This window comes from Talpa occidentalis, unplaced genomic scaffold (genome assembly GCF_014898055.3).
Source record: "Talpa occidentalis isolate TD23 unplaced genomic scaffold, MPIMG_talOcc4v2.1 talOcc4.3, whole genome shotgun sequence".
Taxonomy (NCBI): Eukaryota; Metazoa; Chordata; class Mammalia; order Eulipotyphla; family Talpidae; genus Talpa; species Talpa occidentalis.
In genome coordinates this window covers 115,380,275-115,401,030 of record NW_023603184.1, presented here as the reverse complement: position 1 = coordinate 115,401,030, position 20,756 = coordinate 115,380,275, and the positions used below count along the sequence as shown (strand labels likewise).

At 35.7% G+C, this 20,756-nt stretch overlaps 1 protein-coding gene across 5 annotated transcripts in view; it reads right to left on the bottom strand.

The window, feature by feature from the left end:
- The window catches only part of PMS1 (PMS1 homolog 1, mismatch repair system component), a 91,264-nt gene that overhangs the window by 14,829 nt on the left and 55,679 nt on the right, over positions 1-20,756 (bottom strand). For all 5 annotated transcript variants that reach the window (XM_037523698.2, XM_037523695.2, XM_037523696.2 and 2 more), the window contains 5 exons: positions 19,116-19,232; positions 10,296-10,418; positions 9,293-9,436; positions 8,225-9,117; positions 2,769-3,254 (listed from right to left, as the gene is read on the bottom strand). In XM_037523698.2, the coding sequence (XP_037379595.1) occupies positions 2,769-3,254; positions 8,225-9,117; positions 9,293-9,436; positions 10,296-10,418; positions 19,116-19,232 (1,763 nt within the window). The remainder of the gene's footprint in view (positions 1-2,768; positions 3,255-8,224; positions 9,118-9,292; positions 9,437-10,295; positions 10,419-19,115; positions 19,233-20,756) is intronic.

Genomic DNA, 20,756 nt, shown 5'->3' with positions numbered 1-20,756 from the left:
TATAAAAAGATCAAGTTGGTCCGAGGGCTGTGGGTATTGTTAAGCTGTTTAACAATAAAAAGATCAGCATATATCTTTTATCAACAATGAAAAGATCAGCATATATCTTTTATGTATATATCCAGAAACTTAATATAATTTACTATTTTGGAATTTGGGAGAGCATCCTTCAGTCCACTGTATGTGCAGCATGTCTGTGAAAGGTGGTATTCAAAATGGTTCTGGATCATGAGGGATCTAAACAAAATTATGAGGTAGTCAAAATTACTTATGGCACAAATTAACCTTTCATGTTGGTTTTAGGATTGGTCAAGGTGATTCATAACTTATCATTAAGAGACGGTATTTTGGGGGTTGACATGTGGAAGGTTACCATTTCCTATTCATTCAATGAATATTTGTCTTAAGCATGCAAGGCACTGTTTTATGTTCCAATGAAGGATGATGAATTGCTATTTCTTCATTTTCCCTGTATCCCTTGAAAATGTTAACAAATAAATAATGTCTTTGTTCATGACAGCTATAAGATTGAGGACCCATTTGGCTATGAGAACAGATATCATAGAGAGGAAGGCTTCAGCGATATATGAGATGTACTCTGTATGAACTAAGCAACATTCATAAAATCAGTCTGAGAGCCAGAGCTGGTAGTGGGGATGATGAAGATGATATAGTGCAGCAACTAATAATGTAATGTTACTGTCTAGATTGTAGTTTTGGACCCACTGCTTATTTGTTGGTGTATAAACATTGTTAAGTTACTTAACTGTCCTGTGCTTCAGAACAGTTTCCTCCAATATAACATATGGATAATGACAGCACCTATTTTGCATAAGCTTTGCAGATAAGATGATTAAAGCAAAGAGTTTCACAAAGATTCTATCAAATATTAAGTGCTCAATAACAACAGCCATTATTATTCTTATAGATATCAAAATTACTCCACTCAGAGTTAAAAAATGCAATCTGATTTAGAACTCTGGTGAGAATATGGAGTGCAACCTATAGTTACCCTGTCCAAGAGTCAATTTTAAAAAATTTACATTATTAATTGATGGGGATGCCCCATTTCAGAAAAAAGGTGCAAACAATTTTCAATTAAGCTCTGTTGCTGTTCACATTCAAATAAGAAAAAATTATTTTCAGGTTAACATGGGTACAAAATAATAGTGTTTCATGTATTTGTGTTTTAGTAACAGAAGATCACAAGGAAAAAAATATTTTTAAAAACTTATTAGCACAAAAAGATTATTGAGGTCTAACTTAAAGTTTACAAATACCCTTTAGTTAAAATTTCAGATAACCCTTGATCTTTTTAAGGGAAGAAGAAATAGTATACCACCAGATTTTGAGCTCTTTTAGTACATCCTAAGGATTTTTTTCCTTTGACAGTTTTCTAAATCAATTTTAAGACAATACTATGAAAGACACTGGATTTTAATTAATCTGACCAGGGTTGGTTTAATTAAAAGACAGCTTTAACAAATGCCTTCTTGTGTTCTGGCTCTATTTTTTCCTTCTGGTGGAGGATCTTTAAAACAAAGGCTTTAATATATTTTATAAATGATTCTTGATTTATTCTTAGAATTTCTGAAAGTTATCTAATGATTTGTAGAGAATAAATTCTTATTAAAATTTAATTACAGGTTTTTATCTTTTGCTGTACACATGATCCTCTATACCCATGTCAGACTACAAAAGAAACATTAAGTATAAAAAAGGGAAATGTGAATAGTATTCATATTTACAGAAAATAATTTGTTCATGTAGGATATCAAAAAGAAATACCCCATGTAACAATCTATGATAAAAATAGTTCAGGCAACAATCATCAGTGGGTGAAAACATTAAATGGAAAGGGTGTGAGGGAACTTGAAGGTAGAGATAGGCTGTCATCAACTGACTCAGTGATAAGATGAAACATGAAGTTTTACCAAAGCAGTTTTACCAAAAAGTAGAATCTAAATCTATGCTATCTTCCTGAGCTAATTTCCATTTGAGGAGAGGGAAAAACAAGTTACACAATACCTCAAGGAGGCACAGAGATGAATCAAGACAATGGAATGGTCAATGAAATAACTCAATGACAATAAAGAATACTGTGATATCAGAAGAGATTTAAGAGGCAAGGAAATGTAATGGTTGGGCCTTGTTTAAATGCAAATTATATTAAAAATTTACAAAGTATTAAAAAGTTTAAGAAAATTGGGAAGAATGCCAATGAATGTGTCTGAAAAAGACACATGGTAGGTAGAAAAATAGACATTTTTGAGACAGATATGGTAAAAGATGTAGGAATAGAAACTGTCAAATACTTTAGGTAAAGGAAAGAAAATATGCATATACATATATATATATATAAAAGTAGACAGCAAATGTAGTAAAAGCTTGACATTTGTTGATAAAGGTATTCACTATATAATTCCATTTTACTGTCTGTTTGAAATGTTAAAGTAGGATGCCTAATAAAGGAGAATTATGGCAACCTAATTCAAAATTTCTCTAGGGAAGTCATGAATGCACAGAAGGAAAATTGAACTTGATATTCAATAACTACAAAAGTAAACTATATATTCTAAAACTTATTTAAAAGCAATTCCACTGAAGATTAAAATCAAGTTTTAAGAAGTAAACCTAAAAAATAAATACTACTTTTTAAATAAATACTACTTTTTCCTACTAGGAAAAACATTCAACTTTTAACCTCAATTTCTAATCTCATATGGATTAATAAATATTGTTAGAGTAAAAAAGTTACTTTACTATACCTCTCTGTTAATATAATTGGTTGTTCCAGTGGCTCTGCAGGAAGCTGATGATTCTCAAGGAGTCTTTTAAATAGCAGGGCTTCTTCCACTCTATATGGGTTTAATAACATTACCTCTGATTGAGATGTGATTAGCCAACCATCGGGAAACCTGAGATTATGGATCAAACGAAATTCCTCCTTCTCTTCTAAGTCAAATTCTTTATGTTTCCGCATTTTGTTTTTTAAGTTTTCCATTGAAAACGGGATCTGAACTATTTTAATGTTTTGGCTCTTTTTCTTTTCAATTTGGGATTGAAAGAGTTCATCAAGTTTTGACTGATTAGATAATGAGGTTTTCAACTTGTGCTTCTGTGCCAAGTTCCATGCGCTGGTGGGTTTTATCTTTTTTCTGCCATCCTTTAATGGTATCTGTGACTCCTGTTCAATGGCTTTCTTAATTTGTTTATTGTATCGTTCCAAGTCTTTAGTAGCCCTCTCCTCATATCTATGAATAGAAATAAAATAGAACTAATGAGGTCATAATAAGAAATATATTAAGTGTCTGAAGTAAATTTTATAGAAAACAAAGAGTTGTCATCATAGACCTGATAATGAGGGAGTTTGTACTGGACCAACCCATGTACATATTACTATATATATAAACTCTGAACAAAATAAAGAAATCACCGATTTAAAATAAGTACTACAGAGCAACCAAAAGGAAGCAGAAACTGAAAGATTCATATTTATACAGTCTTTACCCAGAGGGAAGTCACCACCATTAAGGGAAAATAGCAAGAAAGCAATCTGAAAGCTGGACTCTTTCAAGCCTAAGTCATCAGAACACAGAGCTCCCTTCTTCTAAAACAACTGGAAATTGAGGGAGAAATTCCAGAAAACCCCATATGTGGGAGGCTGGAGGAAAACAACCTTTGAAAAGTTAAATGAGCTAAACAGAGATTTCCGTGGCTGCTCATTTAAAGGGAAATAAGAGTTTGGAATTTGAATTCCACATAATAAGATGACTTAGTAAACACTTTGTACTTTTAATTAAAACTGGAGGAAGGCAAAATTTTTTCATAGATGTAAGAAAAAAACTATAGCCAAGAACTAAGAAGAGGCCCTAGGACTAAGGGCAAAATTTAAGGTATCTCTCTAACAAAGTGTAAAACACAAGCTTCAGGTGATTTTTCAGTAAGGAATCAATAAATATAGAGTCAAATGCCATCACTAAAGCAATAAAACTGGAAAATATGAGTCATGCTCAAGAGAAAAACTGGTCAGTAGAAACCAATCTCAAGATGACCCAAGTGTTAGAATTTGACAAAAAACAACCCAACATTAAAAATTAAGTTTTTAATAAAAATTAAGAGCTTAAAGAAAAAGATGAAAATGAGAGAAAAGAAGGAGAAATCTCAGCAGACTTGGAAATTATAAAAAGAAACAAAATAGAAATGAAAATGCTAGGACTGAATAAATATTTGAAATGAAAAATTCACTAGGTGGATTTAAGAGCTGATTAGAGATGGAAAAATGAAGGGTCTATAAGTTTAAGAAAAATGATAAAAATTACCCAATCTTAGTAACAGATTGGATATTAGAATCAAACTACTGAAAACCAAAGATAAAGCTGAAATTCTGAAAGCAGTCAAAAAAAAAAAAAAAATTATGAGGGACAGGGGGTATAATCCCAAACACATTCTATGAGGCCAACATTACTCTGATCCCAGAAACACACACACACACACACACACACACACAACTACAGACCAATATCTCTGATCAACATAGATGTAAAAACCTTTAATAAGATCTTGGCAAATTGAATCCAGTCATACATTAAGATAATCACACATGACTAATTGGGATTTATTCCAGGGATGCAAGGTTGTTTTAATATACACAAAATCAATTTATCTTAACATCTTCAGAAAAATAAAAATTACATGATCATATCAATATACTGAAGAAAGCATTTCACAAGATTCAACACCATTTTTTTTTTATTTTTTATTTTTTTATTTTTTTTTTAAATAATAAATTTTATTTTTATATTCCCCCATACAATTGCAAAAGCCCCATTCTGACCCCAATCCTTCCCTTCCCGCCCCCCACCCCCCAAAAAGTGTATCTGGTTCATAGTTTTTTGTTGATTTTGATTTTCACTTTCTTATATTCATTTTCCTGGTCCCTTATTTAAGTTTTCTAGATTCCTGCTATGAGTGAGACCATCCGGTATTTTTCTTTTTCTTTTTGGCTTATTTCACTGAGCATGATCCCTTCCAGCGCCATCCATGTTGCTGCAAATTGCATGTGTTTATCTTTTTTGAATGCTGAGTAATATTCCATGGTATATATGTACCACATCTTCTTGATCCAGTCATCTATTTTTGGGCATTTGGGTTGTTTCCAAAGCTTAGCTATTGTAAATAGTGCTGCTATAAACATAGGGGTGCAGATGTTCTTTGGAATGGATGTTTCTGTGTCCTTTGGGTAACGACCTAGGAATGGAATTGCTGGATCATATGGAAGCTCTATGTTTAGTAGGTCCAGAAATCTCCACACAGCTCTCCATAGTGGTTGGACCAGTTTGCACTCCCACCAACAGTGCAGAAGAGTTCCTTTTTCTCCACACCCTCGCCAACATTTGTTGTTGCTAGTTTTTTTAATATGTGCCATTCTCACTGGTGTGAGATGGTATCTCATGGTAGTTTTGATTTGCATTTCCCTGATTACAAGTGATGTTGAACATTTTTTCATATGTCTGTTGGCCATTTGAATTTCCTCTTCAGAGAAGTTTCTTTTTAGCTCTTCTGCCCATTTTTTGACTGGATTATTTTCTTTGTTGTTGCTGAGATTCAACACCATTTATGACAGAAACTCTTAATATATTAGAAAAAGGAACATATCTCAACAAAATAAAGATCACAAAGGACAAACCCACAGCTAGCATCATACTCGATAAAAAAACTAAGTGTTTCTCAATAGAATATTACTCAGCAATCAAAAAAGATAAACACATGCAGTTTGCGACAACATGGATGGACCTAGAAGGGATCATGCTCAGGGAAATAAGTCAGAAAGAAAAAGAAAAATACCGGATGGTCTCACTCATAGCAGGAATTTAGAAAACCTAAATAAGGAACTAGGAAAAATACTAATTAATACAAAGTAAAAATCAAAATCAACAAGCAACTACAAACCAGAGACATAGTGGGGAGGGGAAGGGTAAGGGTGAGGAGAGGAAGGATTAGGGTCAAAATAAGGGGGGATGCAATTATATGGGGAATATAACCAAAATGAAAATACATACATTGGGGCCTCCCCTGGTGGTGCAGCGGTTGAGAGCTGGGCTGCAAAGCTGCCTGCAGCCTCTGCAGCACCGGTTTGATCCCCGGCCGCCAGGGAGGGTCCCACATGGCGAGCAGACTTCTCCTGCCGCCCGCTGCTCCCTCAGCAGTGTATTTCGTCAGTCTGCCTGTTCTGTTCTGTTCCCCGCTCTGGCTCTGGTAAATCCTCTCACCCTCCCACGCTTCTGACTGTACCCAGTGCTTGTATAAATAAATAAATAAATCTTTAAAAAAAATGTTTAATTAAAAAAAAGAAAATGCATACATTGTGCAAAAATGAAAAATGATGCAAGCATATATAAAATAAAATATTAAAAAAAAAAAACCACTAAATGTTTCCCCTAAAGATCAGGAAAAAGACAAGGATGTCCACTCTCACTGCTACTGTTCAAAATAGCATTGGAAGTTTTAGACAGAGCAATTAGGCAAGAAAAAGAAAAGGAAACCAAATTGGAAAAGAAGTAGTAAAACAATCATTTTTCAGATATGATAACAATCACAGAAAATCTTAGAGTCCACCAAAAAACTAGTAGAAATAATAAAGGTTAAAAGGGATATAAAATTAATGTACAACTATCTATTTCTATATGCAAATGAACTAGACAAAAGGGAAATTAAGGAAACAATCCTATTTATAATGCACCAAATAGGATGAAATACATGGGAGTAAACACTAGATATTGTTAAAGGAAATAAGACACAAAGAAATGGAAAAATATCCTGTGTTTATAGATTTAAAGAGTATACACTGTTAAAATACCCATATACCCAAAGTAATTTATAAATCAATGCAATCAAAATCCCAAGGATTTTTTTTTTTTTTTTTGCGGGATCCTCGCTGGTGGCCGGGGATCGAACTGGCGCTGCAGAGGCTGCAGGCAGCCTCGCAACCCAGCGCTCAACCACTGCGCCACCAGGGGAGGTCCCAAGGATATTTTTCAAGGAAATAATTCTAAATTTGTATGGAGCCACTTAAGACCCCAAGCAGTCAAAGTGATCCTGAGAGAAAAGATGGAAAATGGAGGTATTACACTCCCAGAATTCAAACTATACTATTAGAGCAGTATTCAAACAATACGCTACTGGTACAAAATCAGAAACACAGACCAATGGAATAGAATTGAGGGCCTATAATTAAAATCATACATATATGGACAGTTACTTTTTTTTTAAAAAAAGATTTATTTATTTATGCATACAAGATCTGGGGTACAGGCCAGAGATACAGTGGGTGAGAGGATCCACCAGAGACAGACTGCACAGGTGAACATAAAATAAAAAGGAAATAGAAGAAAGTAGTTTTAAGTTATCAAGAATGGCAAATATTGGGCCTCCCTGGTGGTGCAAGAGGTTAAGAATAGCACTATGAAGCTATCTGCAGCCTTTGTAGCAGGAGTTCAATCCCCAGCCAGCCAGGGAGCAACCCACATGGCGCAGCAGACCTCTCCTTCCTGGCCAGCTGCTCCCTTCAGCAGTGTATTTCAGTAGATCTGCCTGTTCTGTTCCCCGCTCTGTCTCTGGTGAATCCTCTCACCTTCCTGCACCTCTGGTCTGTACTCCGGTTCTTGTATGCATAAATAAATAAATCTTTAAAAAAAAAAAAAAAAAAGAACAGGGTCTCCCCAGTGGCGCAGTGGGTTGAGCTCAGCGCTGTGAAGCTGTCTACAGCTTCTGCAGTGTGGTTGATCCCAGAGGGCCAGGGAGATTCGCACATGGCATAGCAGACCTGTCCTGTGCTGGCTGCTGCTCTCCTCAACAGTGTATTTTGGTCGTCTGCCTGTTCTGCTCCCCGCTCTGTCTTTGGTGAATCCTCTCACCCTCCCGCGCCTCTGGCCTGTACCCCAGCTCTTGTATAAAAATAAATCTTTAAAAAAAAATGGAAAATGTTTAAAAACTTAATAAATCAGAAAGCAATTAAGGCTTGTACCAAAATAAAAAACAACACTAAAAACTTCTAAATTTACAAAAAAGGTGATACCAGAAAAGTTACTAGCCAAGTTAAAAGGCATATTCCAATCTGCTTTTCCATAAATAACTTTTTAAGGTTTTTTTTTTATGACACAGTGAGTCATATAGAATGGAAATATCTGAACATTCAGGTCATATGCTAGCTCTGGAAACTTACTTCAGTTTTTCCTCTTCACTCAATGTCTTCCACAGTTCTTCAATCTGTACTGTTGCATCCTCCAAAGTGCTCTTAGAGTTTTCTGTGAGAAACTGAGCTCGATGATCTTGAACAAAAAGGGCACTTGCTGACATAGGCTTCTTTATTACTCGATTGCTAATTAAATCATAAGCGGTAAGCTGTCCGGATTTATTATCTACCACATTCGATTTTTTGTTACAAGAACCTTCACTGAGGTTTTTTTGCTCAGGGCTTGGACGAGGATGATTATTACTACTTACTTTACTTGTTGAACTTTCTTGAGGCACTAAAATTTTGACAGGTTCAATGTTTTCTCCTGCTGAATTAAGTACATTTCCCCTGCTCCAGTCATCTGCACAAATTTCCAAAGACTTCTCAGGAACTGGTTCTTCCTTATTTTTCCCACTCTGATCTATAGGGCTTTTATTGACATTTTCTGATAGGGCATGCTTAACAGAACTTACAAAACAAGTTTCACTATTGTCCTTCTGGACTTCCTCACATGATAAATTATCCATTGGGGTTTCTTGAAGTGTATTTTTAGTGTTCATATCAATGCTAGAAAGTTCATGACTGAAATGATCGTCATAATGGTCATCAACCCTTATCTGATTATTTAAACAAGAATTAGTGCTGCTTCCAGATTCATCATTATATATAGCATTTTGGAAAGAAAAGGTTGAAGTATCAACATTTGGGTAATTATTTCCAGATGATTCCATCTTATTTAACAGCACATCTGTTTCTGCTATGTTACTAACAATCATGTCAGCTGAGGAAACATCTGTTTTATTATTCTCGTTAGAATTTGTACCAGGTTGTGATCCATAACAAGTCGTCATCAGATTTTCAAGAGCAATTAAAACAGATTCCTAAAAATACAAGTTAACAAATATTAGGCGAAATTATGGGGGAAAAAAAGACAGAATTTGAAATAGTAAAACCAAAAATATAAACAAGTAAATCTCCCTTTGATACATGAAAATGACTAGGACTCTAGAAGTTTGTAAATAGCATAAATGCAAAAAATTATATGAAAAAGGTTACCTTATTCTGTAACAATACTTGACTTTTATCTGGTGTTAAATTTACATCCACATCAGCTGTAGGAACATTAATTTTCAAAAAGAAAATGGGATACAAACGAGTAGATTCCTTTAGGCATTTCAGATTGTAATGATGTCGGATTAACTATAGAAGATATGTAATGAATAAAAGATAAAAACACCATGTAAATACAGTCAGTATTGTCATCCTTAAAATACCACCAAAAGGAGCACATTCAACTGTGACACTGAGGGGATGCAGCTGCATATTTAGAAAAAAGTATTTAAAGAGTAATATCCATCCAGAAACCTTAAATCTAAGGAAGCACAGGCATTCAAGCTGGAAGGGATTATGTTAGCTGTAATTAATCAGAAGGAAAGATAAATACCGGATGGCCTCACTTGTATGTGGAATATAGGGAAACTAAACAAAAGGTCAAGAAAAAGTCAAAACTAACAAGCTGACCATAGAACTGAGGAGGGGGTGGGAGTAGGGACAAACCAGGGGAAGGATGAACACAAGGGAATATGGTGATGGTTCACAGGTGATACAGTGGTGGGAGAATTCTGGGGACTACAATGATGTAAGAAAAAAAATTTAATTAATAAAAATTTTTTCAAAAAAAAAAAAAAAAGTACAAATATCCAATCTAATGCTGGCTTCATAATACAAAGATCACAGTGTTGTGAAAGTTTTGAAAATCTAAATTCTGTTATCTCCTGACTATACAGTTTAAAAAACTCATTAAAATATGTTTCCTCACTTTAAATAAAAATAATAATTCATCACAGAGTTGTTGTGAAAAGTCAATGAAACATATGTAAGGTACTTAGCACAATGTTTAGAGAATATTACTGTATTTCATTCTTCCCTTTCCCTTATTTTAGAGCAAATTCTTAGAATTAGTACTTCTGACAAGCTGACAAATGACAAAGTCAATTTCTATTTTTGATCCAAGTGGTTTTTTTTTCCAAAATATACTCTAAAATATAAGATAGATTACCTTTAGAATGTCTTTCTGGTGTACTGGTCGACTGTTTATAAAGATGAAACTCTTTTCTGGGGTTGAAAGACTTGTAAAAGAGTGATCTGCGTCATATTTTGGAAGAAATCCACTTAGATAAATCTGTAATTGTAATAATTACAAAATTAATATGCAATGTCAACAATAAATGTGCTTTTCTAGGTCTGGCCACATACACTGAAAGGTACAAAAAAAAGGTATAAAAAATAGGGCCTTCCTGGTGGCACAATGGTTGAGCACTGGGTTGCGAAGCTGCCCACAGCCTCTGCAGCGCCGGTTCGATCCCCCATCACCAGAAGAGGGTCCCACATGGCGCAACAGACCTCTCCTGCCGCCTGCTGCTCCCCTCAGCAGTGCACTTCGTCAGTCTGCCTGTTCTGCTCTCTGCTCTGGCTCTGGTGAATTCGCTCATCCTCCCACGCTTCTGACTGTATCCAGTGCTTGTATAAATAAATAAATAAAATCTTTTTTTTAAAAAAAAGGTATAAAAAATAAACAAATGGATCTTTATCTTAAGGTCTAAAGAGCCATGTACTTCCTAATAATCATGTCTTTAGTATAACCTTAAAAAAAATACTGATGCATGTTAAACTAGGAGTTTCTACTTCTCATTCTATTTTGCAACTCTTTTAAGGAAAAACTGGCATTCATAAAAGTGTCATGAATGTGAATGTATTTTACCATCACAGGACATGACAGCATAAGTACTACTCTACTCAGCCCTATCTTCATCTTTAAGAAAATTTTTTGTCCTTACACTGTATGACTTCTCTCTGGTTTTTTGTCCTTTTCTCTTTATCTACCTTTTCCTATAAAGGACTGGCTGTTTTCATTTAGGCTATGAAGTAAGTATGACTGGGTTTTCATTTCTTAGTTAAAAAATATCTCATACTTTGTCACTGATTTATAGTGTTGTGCTTTTGTTTAGAGAACTTTTCTAGAAAACAATTATTTATATGCTCTCCTTCTCTGCAAGTATGTAAAAATTAAGGAGATGTAAAAATAAATGATCTCAGAAAAAATGACCAGAATGAAGAGAGATTAAGGGATATAAGGGCAAGGAAATGCTTCTAATTTAACCAATAAAGATAATACAGAGAACAGTTAGGAATATAGAATAAAGCAACAATAACAAGATTTAACTTGTCTACTTCTGGTTTCATTAGCTATATAACCTTGGTCAAGAAATTTAAAATACAGGCCTATAAACTCTTATCTGAAACAACTGGAAACAGATGTGTTATTAACTACTCCTACTAGTAAAATTTCACCTTAAGTTTAGGAAAGCAAGAGACTCACTTGGGGTGCTATTTTTAGTTAAGCTTTGAAACCATTAGCCTCCTTACCAACTTAGCCTGTATATTGCCACCTATGTCTATGACTATCCCAGCCCTTGGAAATAAGTGTTTAAGGCAATGCATTAGCAATTTTAGAACACTAAGTGCATTACTGTCACAGTGCCAAATTGTGGCAATTAAAAAAATAAATTAATAAAGCTGGATAATACATTACAAAATGATACTGCTTAATTAACTGTAAAACCTCACAGTATTTATAAATGGTTACATAATTTACCAGGTAACATGAGACTCTTCTTAAAACACCTGCTGAAGCATCAGAGAGAGTTTGTTTAGTCTCTAAAAGACTAATCAGTCTTGTGGATTAAAAAAAGAAAATAAAATAACAGCAAAAACAAAACAAAACAAAAACTGCCTTGAATAGGTAAGAATAAAAAATAGAATGAAGAATCAAGTGGAATTATTGCTAGTGTTTTCCTTTCACACCACCTTGATTGGCTACTGAGATAGTTCTTAGGATACTAACAAACTCTCAGTTATATGGAAAAATAAAATCAAGCAGTAAAGCCCTACAAAATACTATAAAAAGTGAGGATCAGGCTAGTTCATGAAAAAGGAATGCCTGTGAGTGTTCAAACCAATGCAACAAAATAAAACATTAAATGGACCTTACACGATTCTGTACCCAAGTATTCTTCAACATAGTGATAGAGAGGAAGCAGAAAGATCAAAAGAGAAGGCTAAAAGAGGTTCATGCTTCCCAAAGGAAAGAGTTGCCATTGGTGTCAGAGTCAAATCAGAGAAGGTCTGAAAGTCCACTGGAGATGGTCAGTGGGGTATAAACTAGATTATAGCGGACAAGATGAATGGAAGGAGAGAGAAGAGCTCATAGTTGAGCTGTCAGAGGAGAAGTATATTTTATATTTTACCTTTGATTTTTGTTTTACTATTTATGTTGAAGAATACCATAGCCTGATTTGCTGGTTTCTCCCCTTCTTACCCCTTCTAAAGGATAACAGTCCCCTGAGTTCCATTATCAGGTACTTTTTTCCTTGTTCTCTACTCTTACTGATTAATGTCATTCACATATATATACACCAGAGATGCTAAGATACACATGTCAACAGCTATTTCTTTTACTCCCAAATACTATCTTCGACTAGCTGTAGCAAAAATTTTCTCGAACTCATTACATTCAAAACTTTATAAAATATTCCATACTTCCATTCTGTTGTCCCACTGGCTCATCTTATATTCCTTTACCATAATAAGAGTTCTGTCACCTCCCAACCTCCCATATTTCCCATCTCCTCTCTTCCCCCCAGATTCTGTTAAAATAACCCTGCCTGGTGTAACATTAGTCTTTCTCCTCTTTCAGTAGACCTCTGCAACACTGTGGAGTTATGTTTCTAAAGTAGTAATTTAAGCACTTCTGGTCTGGACAGTGGAATAGTTCATTAGGAAATTTCCTTCTCTCCCATCTCAACTGTACATGCATAATACTGATAGATAAAATAAATTTTTACAAAATTTTCAAAAGACCTAAAAATTTAAAAATAAGACAAAATGTGGTGGAGGGTTACTAATTGATGGTGGGTATCATACATTTGAAGAAGTGTTGTATGCTAAAAACACAGTGTTATAAACCCAAATGCCCAAAAATAGATGACTGGATCAAGAAGATGTGGTACATATATACCATGGAATATTACTCAGCATTCAAAAAAGATAAACACATGCAATTTGCAGCAACATGGATGGCACTGGAAGGGATCATGCTCAGCGAAATAAGCCAAAAAGAAAAAGAAAAATACCGGATGGTCTCACTCATAGCAGGAATCTAGAAAACTTAAATAAGGGACCAGGAAAATGAATATAAGAAAGTGAAAATCAAAATCAACAAAAAAACTATGAACCAGAGACACTTTTTGGGGGTGGGGGGCGGGAGGGGAAGGATTGGGGTCAGAATGGGGCGTTTGCAATTGTATGGGGGAATATAAAAATAAAATTTAATATTAAAAAAAAAAAACAAAAACACAGTGTTATAAACAAATGCAACATCAAAAAAAAAAATAGAGAAAAAAAGATAATACGGATACCAAACACAACATGGAGTGATGGCAAAAATCAAAAGCCTTATGTGGGGCCTCCCCGGTGGCGCAGCGGTTGAGCGCTGGGTTGTGAAGCTGCCCGCAGCCTCTGCAGCGCCGGTTCGATCCCCGGCTGCTCCCCGGCCACCGGAGGAGGGTCCCACATGGTGCGCAGGCCTCTCCTGCCGCCCGCTGCTCCCCTCAGCAGTGTACTTCAGTCCTTCTGCCTGTTCTGCTCCCTGCTCTGACTCTGGTGAATTCTCTCACCCTCCCGCGCTTCTGACTGTACCCAGTGCTTGTATAAATAAATGAATAAATACATAAATAAATAAATAAATCTTTAAAAAAAAAAAAAAAAAAAGCCTTATGTGCTCTAGGATCAGAAAACAGCTATGTCAGAAAAGAACTTTTAACTATGTGTGGTAATGAATGTTAACTAGATGACTGTGGTAATCATTTCACAATACATACATATATAAAATCATGTCGTACATTTGAAATTAATGTCAATTGTATCTCAAAAAGGAAGGAAGGAAGGAATCAGCTGTGTCAGTTAGAGATTAAATTCTTATTTTAAATGGGGAAAGAAGACACCCCACACAAAGGCGAGAATCGAAATCAATTTTTCCATTTGAAATGGGCAGCTAAAATGCCCTCCCCACCCCTTGCCTTCAAAAATAAATGTTTAAAAATACTATGACCAATGTTTGGAGCTGCATACTAGAGTCACAAGAAAGAGCACAGACAATTCCAAAACCAAGAACAAAGCTAAGCCAAACTGGCTAGGATAAGTCTGTAAAATCTTGTCATTATGAAAAGCATGAACTACTAATATGAATACCTGGTACTGAACTGGGGCTGGGAGTGGGGTAGTTTCTGCCAATGTAGGCAGAGGGAGAAGGTGGGGAAGGGAAAAACAAAACAATTAAAAAAAAAAAAAAAAACCTGCATTCAAGATGATTTTGCAAATTAAAATTCCAAAGAATATAAATTGCACAGAATAAAAGAATAATCATTTCTGTCAAGAAAGTAGAAATGGCAGGGCAACTATGAAAAGGACTTTGAAATTAGTATGTATACTATGCTTTTAATAAAGTAATGAAAAATAATATTAAAAAAGTACCCAGAATATAAAGAAATAAAAACTAGTAGCTATAAATCAAACTTAGAATAGAAAAATGAATACATACTGAATCCTAGAAATAAAATACAGTTTTGAGAATAAAAATCAGGCAATTCTGACTTCATCTAGAACTTAGCATGGAATAATGTAGAGTAAAAATAAGAGAAGATAGGAGCCTCCCTGATGGCACAAGGGTTAAGACGCAACCTTCGAAGCAATCCACAGCCACTGCAGCAGGAGTTCGATTCCCGGACAGCCACGGAGCAACCCACATGAAGCAGCAGACCTCTCCTGACTCACCCACTGCTCCCCTCAGCAGTGCACTTTGGTCAATGTGCCTGTTCTTTTCCCCACCCTGTCTCTGGTGAATCCTCTCACCCCCCACACCTCTGGCCTGTACCCCAGCTCTTATATGCATTAATAAATAAATCTTTAAAAAAAATAAGAGAAGATAAATGGTAAAACAAACAAACAACAAAAAATACAAAGAGAAAACCTTGAGGAACTCCATAAAGCCAGAAGCCTCCTAAAAACCTCAATGGGAAACAGCAGAGGTAGAACCACAATCCATAATTAGGAGATTTTTCCCTCATGAAATCCCTGTAGAAAAGAAAAGGGCCCTCAACATTATGGACAGAACTATACAAAGATTCTCTACACTTAGGGTTCCCAATGGTCTATCCATCTGTCATCACAATCCAGTCCTGAAGCCTAAGTTTCACAAAATGAAGTTATGACAGTTTCACAAATTGATAGAAGCAGAGTGAGAGGCCAAGCAGTAGCAGTTGGCAAACAACCTAAGATTGTTTTTGGTGAGAAATAAGAAGGGGCCAAAGAAACTCCAATATAGAACAACTCTCCTTTACAAATCTAGAAAATGCAGAGCGGTGATGGGTACAGCTGGTGGCAACATACTCATTTAGGTCATTTGCGCTTATGAAAAGGGATCTGGTTAAATGATCACTTCATCAGAGAGACATTTAAAAGTTTATCATTCTGACAGCCTATGAATTGGAACTACTCAGCAACACATTGTGCAAATTCCCCAATTCCTCCTTGCCAAAATAACCATATGAACATAATACAAATATCTGTAATTACCTGCAGCCTAGAAATTAACTCTTTAATCTAAAGACAGATAAAATAATACATATCGCAATACAGGTCAGAGAAAGACATTCTCAATGGTAGGACTGATTCTGTGACAATGTAATCCACATGGGATCATAGCTGACCAGGTCTAAATTAGGGCTTCTCATAACTAAGAATATTCTTGAGGACTTTGTTAAAATGCAGATTCTTTTTCAGTACTGTTATATCTGGAATGAGGCCTGAAATTATTTATTTCTAACAAGTTTCTCTGTGATGCTAATCTGCTAGTCTTCAGACCAAGCTATGACAGCTAGAACCTTACAAGCAAGAAACCACAGATATCAAGTCTGTATCTTCTGGCACAAGGATTCTGGGTTACCAGTGCAGGCAACAAAGTTCCATGAAGCCACAGGTGTTGCAGAGGAATTTAGACAGCACCTGTAATACCTTAAGTCAGTCAATACAACCAATTTATGGTGGCAATGGGGTATGTCAAAACTACTAAACAACTAGTAAGGGAGCTCTGAAAATCAGCTGCCCAAAGGCTGGTCTGAATTGTTCCTCAGGCAGAGAGATGTTAACAATTAATAACTCAATACTGCAGAGAGAACAGGAAGGGAACTAGTAGCAGAAAAATTACTTCAACAAATTATGAAAAAGAACAAAGAAGCCAACTGTCCACCAGAACAGAGAGCCTTCAGGTTTAAAGTAACAAACAAACAAGAATAACAAAGGGACTCTTTTATAAAACAGAAAAAAGGACAATCAAAATTATGAATCAATTCAATTAATTTAATTTTCCACTAGAAATAAAAAATAGAGAAAGGAGGGAAGGGAGAAAAAAGAAATAAATTTCCTGAGAAGAACTGGGGCAATGAGTATGGGATCAATATACACAGTAAACCCTATCCCACAACAGCACTTGTTCCCACAGACTCTGAAATGGATCAGAATCTTGATTCCTCAACATTCAAGTACAGCCTGACTGTCAATAAGACAGCCACAAACACTGAGTTTCCAATTAGACTTCCTATTCATTAAAAAAACAAAACAAAAACAAAAACAGTGGGAATGAGAGGAAATTGAAAATAACCAGGATGCAAGCAAAACTGATCTCCTAAGTAAAAGATAACTTAAAATAGACACGAAAATTTAGCATCTTCAGGGAGTCAAGATTTATTTCAATGAAAAACCAGTAAAATTGAAAACTTCAGGAGTAAAAGATAAAATCAGATTTCTGAAAGCTTATAGAAAAATAAAAGATGGAAAACTTGGGAAAACAGGGACTAATAAGAGGAGGTTAAATAAGAAGGCATTTGACTAAACAATGGAGAAATTTTCAAAGTGATGATAGATGGAAGTACATAATCCAGAACTGAAAACAACTGAGTTTTCAGACTCAAAGGATTCACACTAAGTGCTCAGCATAAGTAAATGCATAATAAAAGACAGACCTGTAAAACTTAAAAATAAAGTTAAAGGAAAGCTCCCAAGCAAAGAAAAATAGGACAAATTCTGAGCAACTGAATAAGAAAGAATAAGAAAGGAGATTAAGAACAAGAATAAGGAACTGGTCCAACCACTGTGGAAAGCTGTGTGGAGATTTCTGGACCTACTAAACATAGAGCTTCCATATGATCCAGCAATTCCACTCCTAGGTATTTACCCAAAGGACACAGAAACATCAATTCCAAAGAACACCTGCACCCCTATGTTTATAGCAGCACTGTTTACAATAGCTAAGCTTTGGAAACAACCCAAATGCCCAAAAATAGATGACTGGATCAAGAAGATGTGGTACATATATATTACCATGGAATATTACTCAGCATTCAAAAAAGATAAACACATGTAATTTGCAGCAACATGGATGGCGCTGGAAGGGATCATGCTCAGCGAAATAAGCCAAAAAGAAAAAGAAAAATACCGGATGGTCTCACTCATAGCAGGAATCTAGAAAACTTAAATAAGGGACCAGGAAAATGAATAACTATAAGAAAGTGAAAATCAAAATCAACAAAAAACTATGAACCAGAGACACTTTTAGGGGGGCAGGGGCGGGAGGGGAGGGATTGGGGTCAGAATGGGGGGGCTGCAATTGTATGGGGAATATAACAATAAAATTTATTATCTAATTAAAAAAAAAAAAAAAAGAAAACAAATTTAACCAGAGGCCAAAAAAAAAAATAAGAACAAGAATAAGGAAACTAAGAAAGGCTAGTCCATTGAACTAGATTGATAAGAAATATTCTCTTATGTATGGCAGAGACATAACAATGGATTCTTGGAGAGGAAATGTAATTCAAGCATGATACTTGGGTTTGCATCAAAGATTACTCAGTTATAATAATATATACTCCATGTAAGTTTTTTTTTTTTAAAGATTTATTTATTTATTTTATACAAGCACTGGGTACAGTCAGAAGCGCGGGAAGGTGAGAGAATTCACCAGAGTCAGAGCGGAGAATAGAGCAGGCCAACTAACGAAGTACACTGCTGAGGGGAGCAGCCGGCGGCAGGAGAGGTCTGCGCACCATGTGGGACCCTCCTCCGGTGGCCGGGGAGCAGCCGGGGATCGAACCGGTGCTGCAGAGGCTGCGGGCAGTTTCGCAACCCAGCGCTCAACCGCTGCGCCACCAGGGAGGCCCTACTCCATGTAAGTTTTAACATTTAGAATCAATCTTCAAACAAAAGATGGAAGACATAAAAAATGTTTACTCTTGAACAAAATAGATTAAGCTTGATAACATAAAAGTAGAGCTGACAAGATTGAGAAAGGAAAGGGCAAGTAAAAGTGGGAGTGTTAAAGACTTTATTCAGCAATATAGGGACTCAAGTCCAGTTTGAAGTTCATAGATCAGGAAAAGGAAGGTAGAGTATATATTTCAGATGGGAAAGGGAAAACAAAGAGAGTTCAACTCTTTTTCTTTCATATTGGAATGTAAAGAGATGAGATTCTAAGCTGAAAATCATTTAAAAAGATTAATATAGGCCAATTACTGAAAATTAAAAGCAACAAAAGACAAAAACAGCAAAGCGGTTTAATATATAAGTTCTATGTTCATTTTCTTTTTATCCTCACACATATATGTGATAAAAAGAAAAACCTGTTGCTACCCGAACTCCCTAAAAAGGAAATAGTTTAATAGTTTCAGTGGTAAATTGGGATTATTGAAGAACATTGTTACTTCTATACCTGAGACTCTTCAGCGTGGTACTGAAAGGATTCCATATTGCCCATCACTGCAGTTCCCAGAACAGACATGAGAGCCATCTTATGATCCGATACTTTACTTTTCTGCCAAATAACTGCCTAAGGACAAAATGACAAAGACAACTTTTAACACAATTTAAATTCACTAAAATCAAGTGATTAAAACATTTATTTTTATATTTAGCATTAGTTTCTAGCTTATATTTTCACTATCATTTAGAAGAGATGACTGAGCTAAAACTCTAAAAGAACCCTCCTTCTAAATTTTAGAAGCTGTCTATGTGGTAATGTACAACCTATTTAACTTCCCTTGACCTCAGTTTCTCCTCTCCACAAGATGACTTAGAATATTTATCTCCAACTGTTGTTAGAAGATGAAAATATATAATGTAGGCAAACATGTAGGCCAAAGCATGGTGTGAAAGTTTCATTAAATATTAATTCTAATCCTTCATGTCAGTGTGTACACGTCAGAGTGTATTTTTAAAAAGTGTTACTCCAAGTAAGGTATTACTTATTTTTTTTAACTTTATTTTTTGTGTAGAACTGGGGTGTAGGCCAGAGGTACCGGAATAGGAGGAAGGAGTTGCTGAAATACACTGCTAAGGGGAGCAGCTAGAGAGACAGGAGAGGTCTGCTGTGCAATGTGGGTTAGCTTCCTTGCTGAGGATTGCAGTAGTGCTGAGATCCACCTGTTCTGCGCCCCACTCTGGCTCTGGTGAATCCTCTCACCCCTTACATCTCTGGCCCACACCCTAATTCTTCTACACAAAAATAAAAAATAAAATTTATAAAAAAAGGAACAGTTAAAAAAAAACAAACAAGAAATAGTTGAGCTGTAAAACTTACTCACTAAAAAGTTCTTTTTCCCAGGTCAAGCTATCTGATACTGACACACATACATATTAGAAAAATAAATACATAAAATAGTTAAGAAAATATTTCCATAAAAACTAATGTTTTAAAATTTCTGCACTGAAATCAGCCATATAGCCTGTGATACATCTAATGTAAACATTACATTGTTAATTTAGTTTATACTGAGTGATGTCTCAGGTGATGCCTAAGATATGAATCTTAGCTGTTGATCAAGGCAAAGATGTTACTTTAGGGCCTCCCTGGTGGCGCAGGGGGTTGAAACACAACCTATAAGGCTGTCTGCAGCCTCTGCAGCACGAGTTTGATCCCCGGTGGGGGAGCTGCCCACATGGTGCAGCAGACCTCTCCTGGCTTGCCTGCTGCTCCCCTCAGCAATGTATTTCAGTCAATCTGCCTGTTCTGTCCCCCACTCTGTCTCTGGTGAGTCCTCTCACCCCCCACACCTCTGGTCTTCACCCCAGTTCTTGTGTGTATAGATGGATAGATCTTAAAAAAAAAAATGCTATTTTACTATCTGACCTATCTGACTATTAAAGAACTAGTAGACAGAATTGTAAAAAAAAATCACTTGAGGAAATGGATTGTAGAAAAGCAAAACATGAGGACTGTGAAATATGGAGGACATGATTTAAAAGTAAATATTACTAGTAATTCTGGATAATTATTCACACTAACTAATAATGACATCAGGTCAAGGAGGTTAATCTAATTCAGGAGCATCTAAAATAGGTAAGTTGAGGCAGC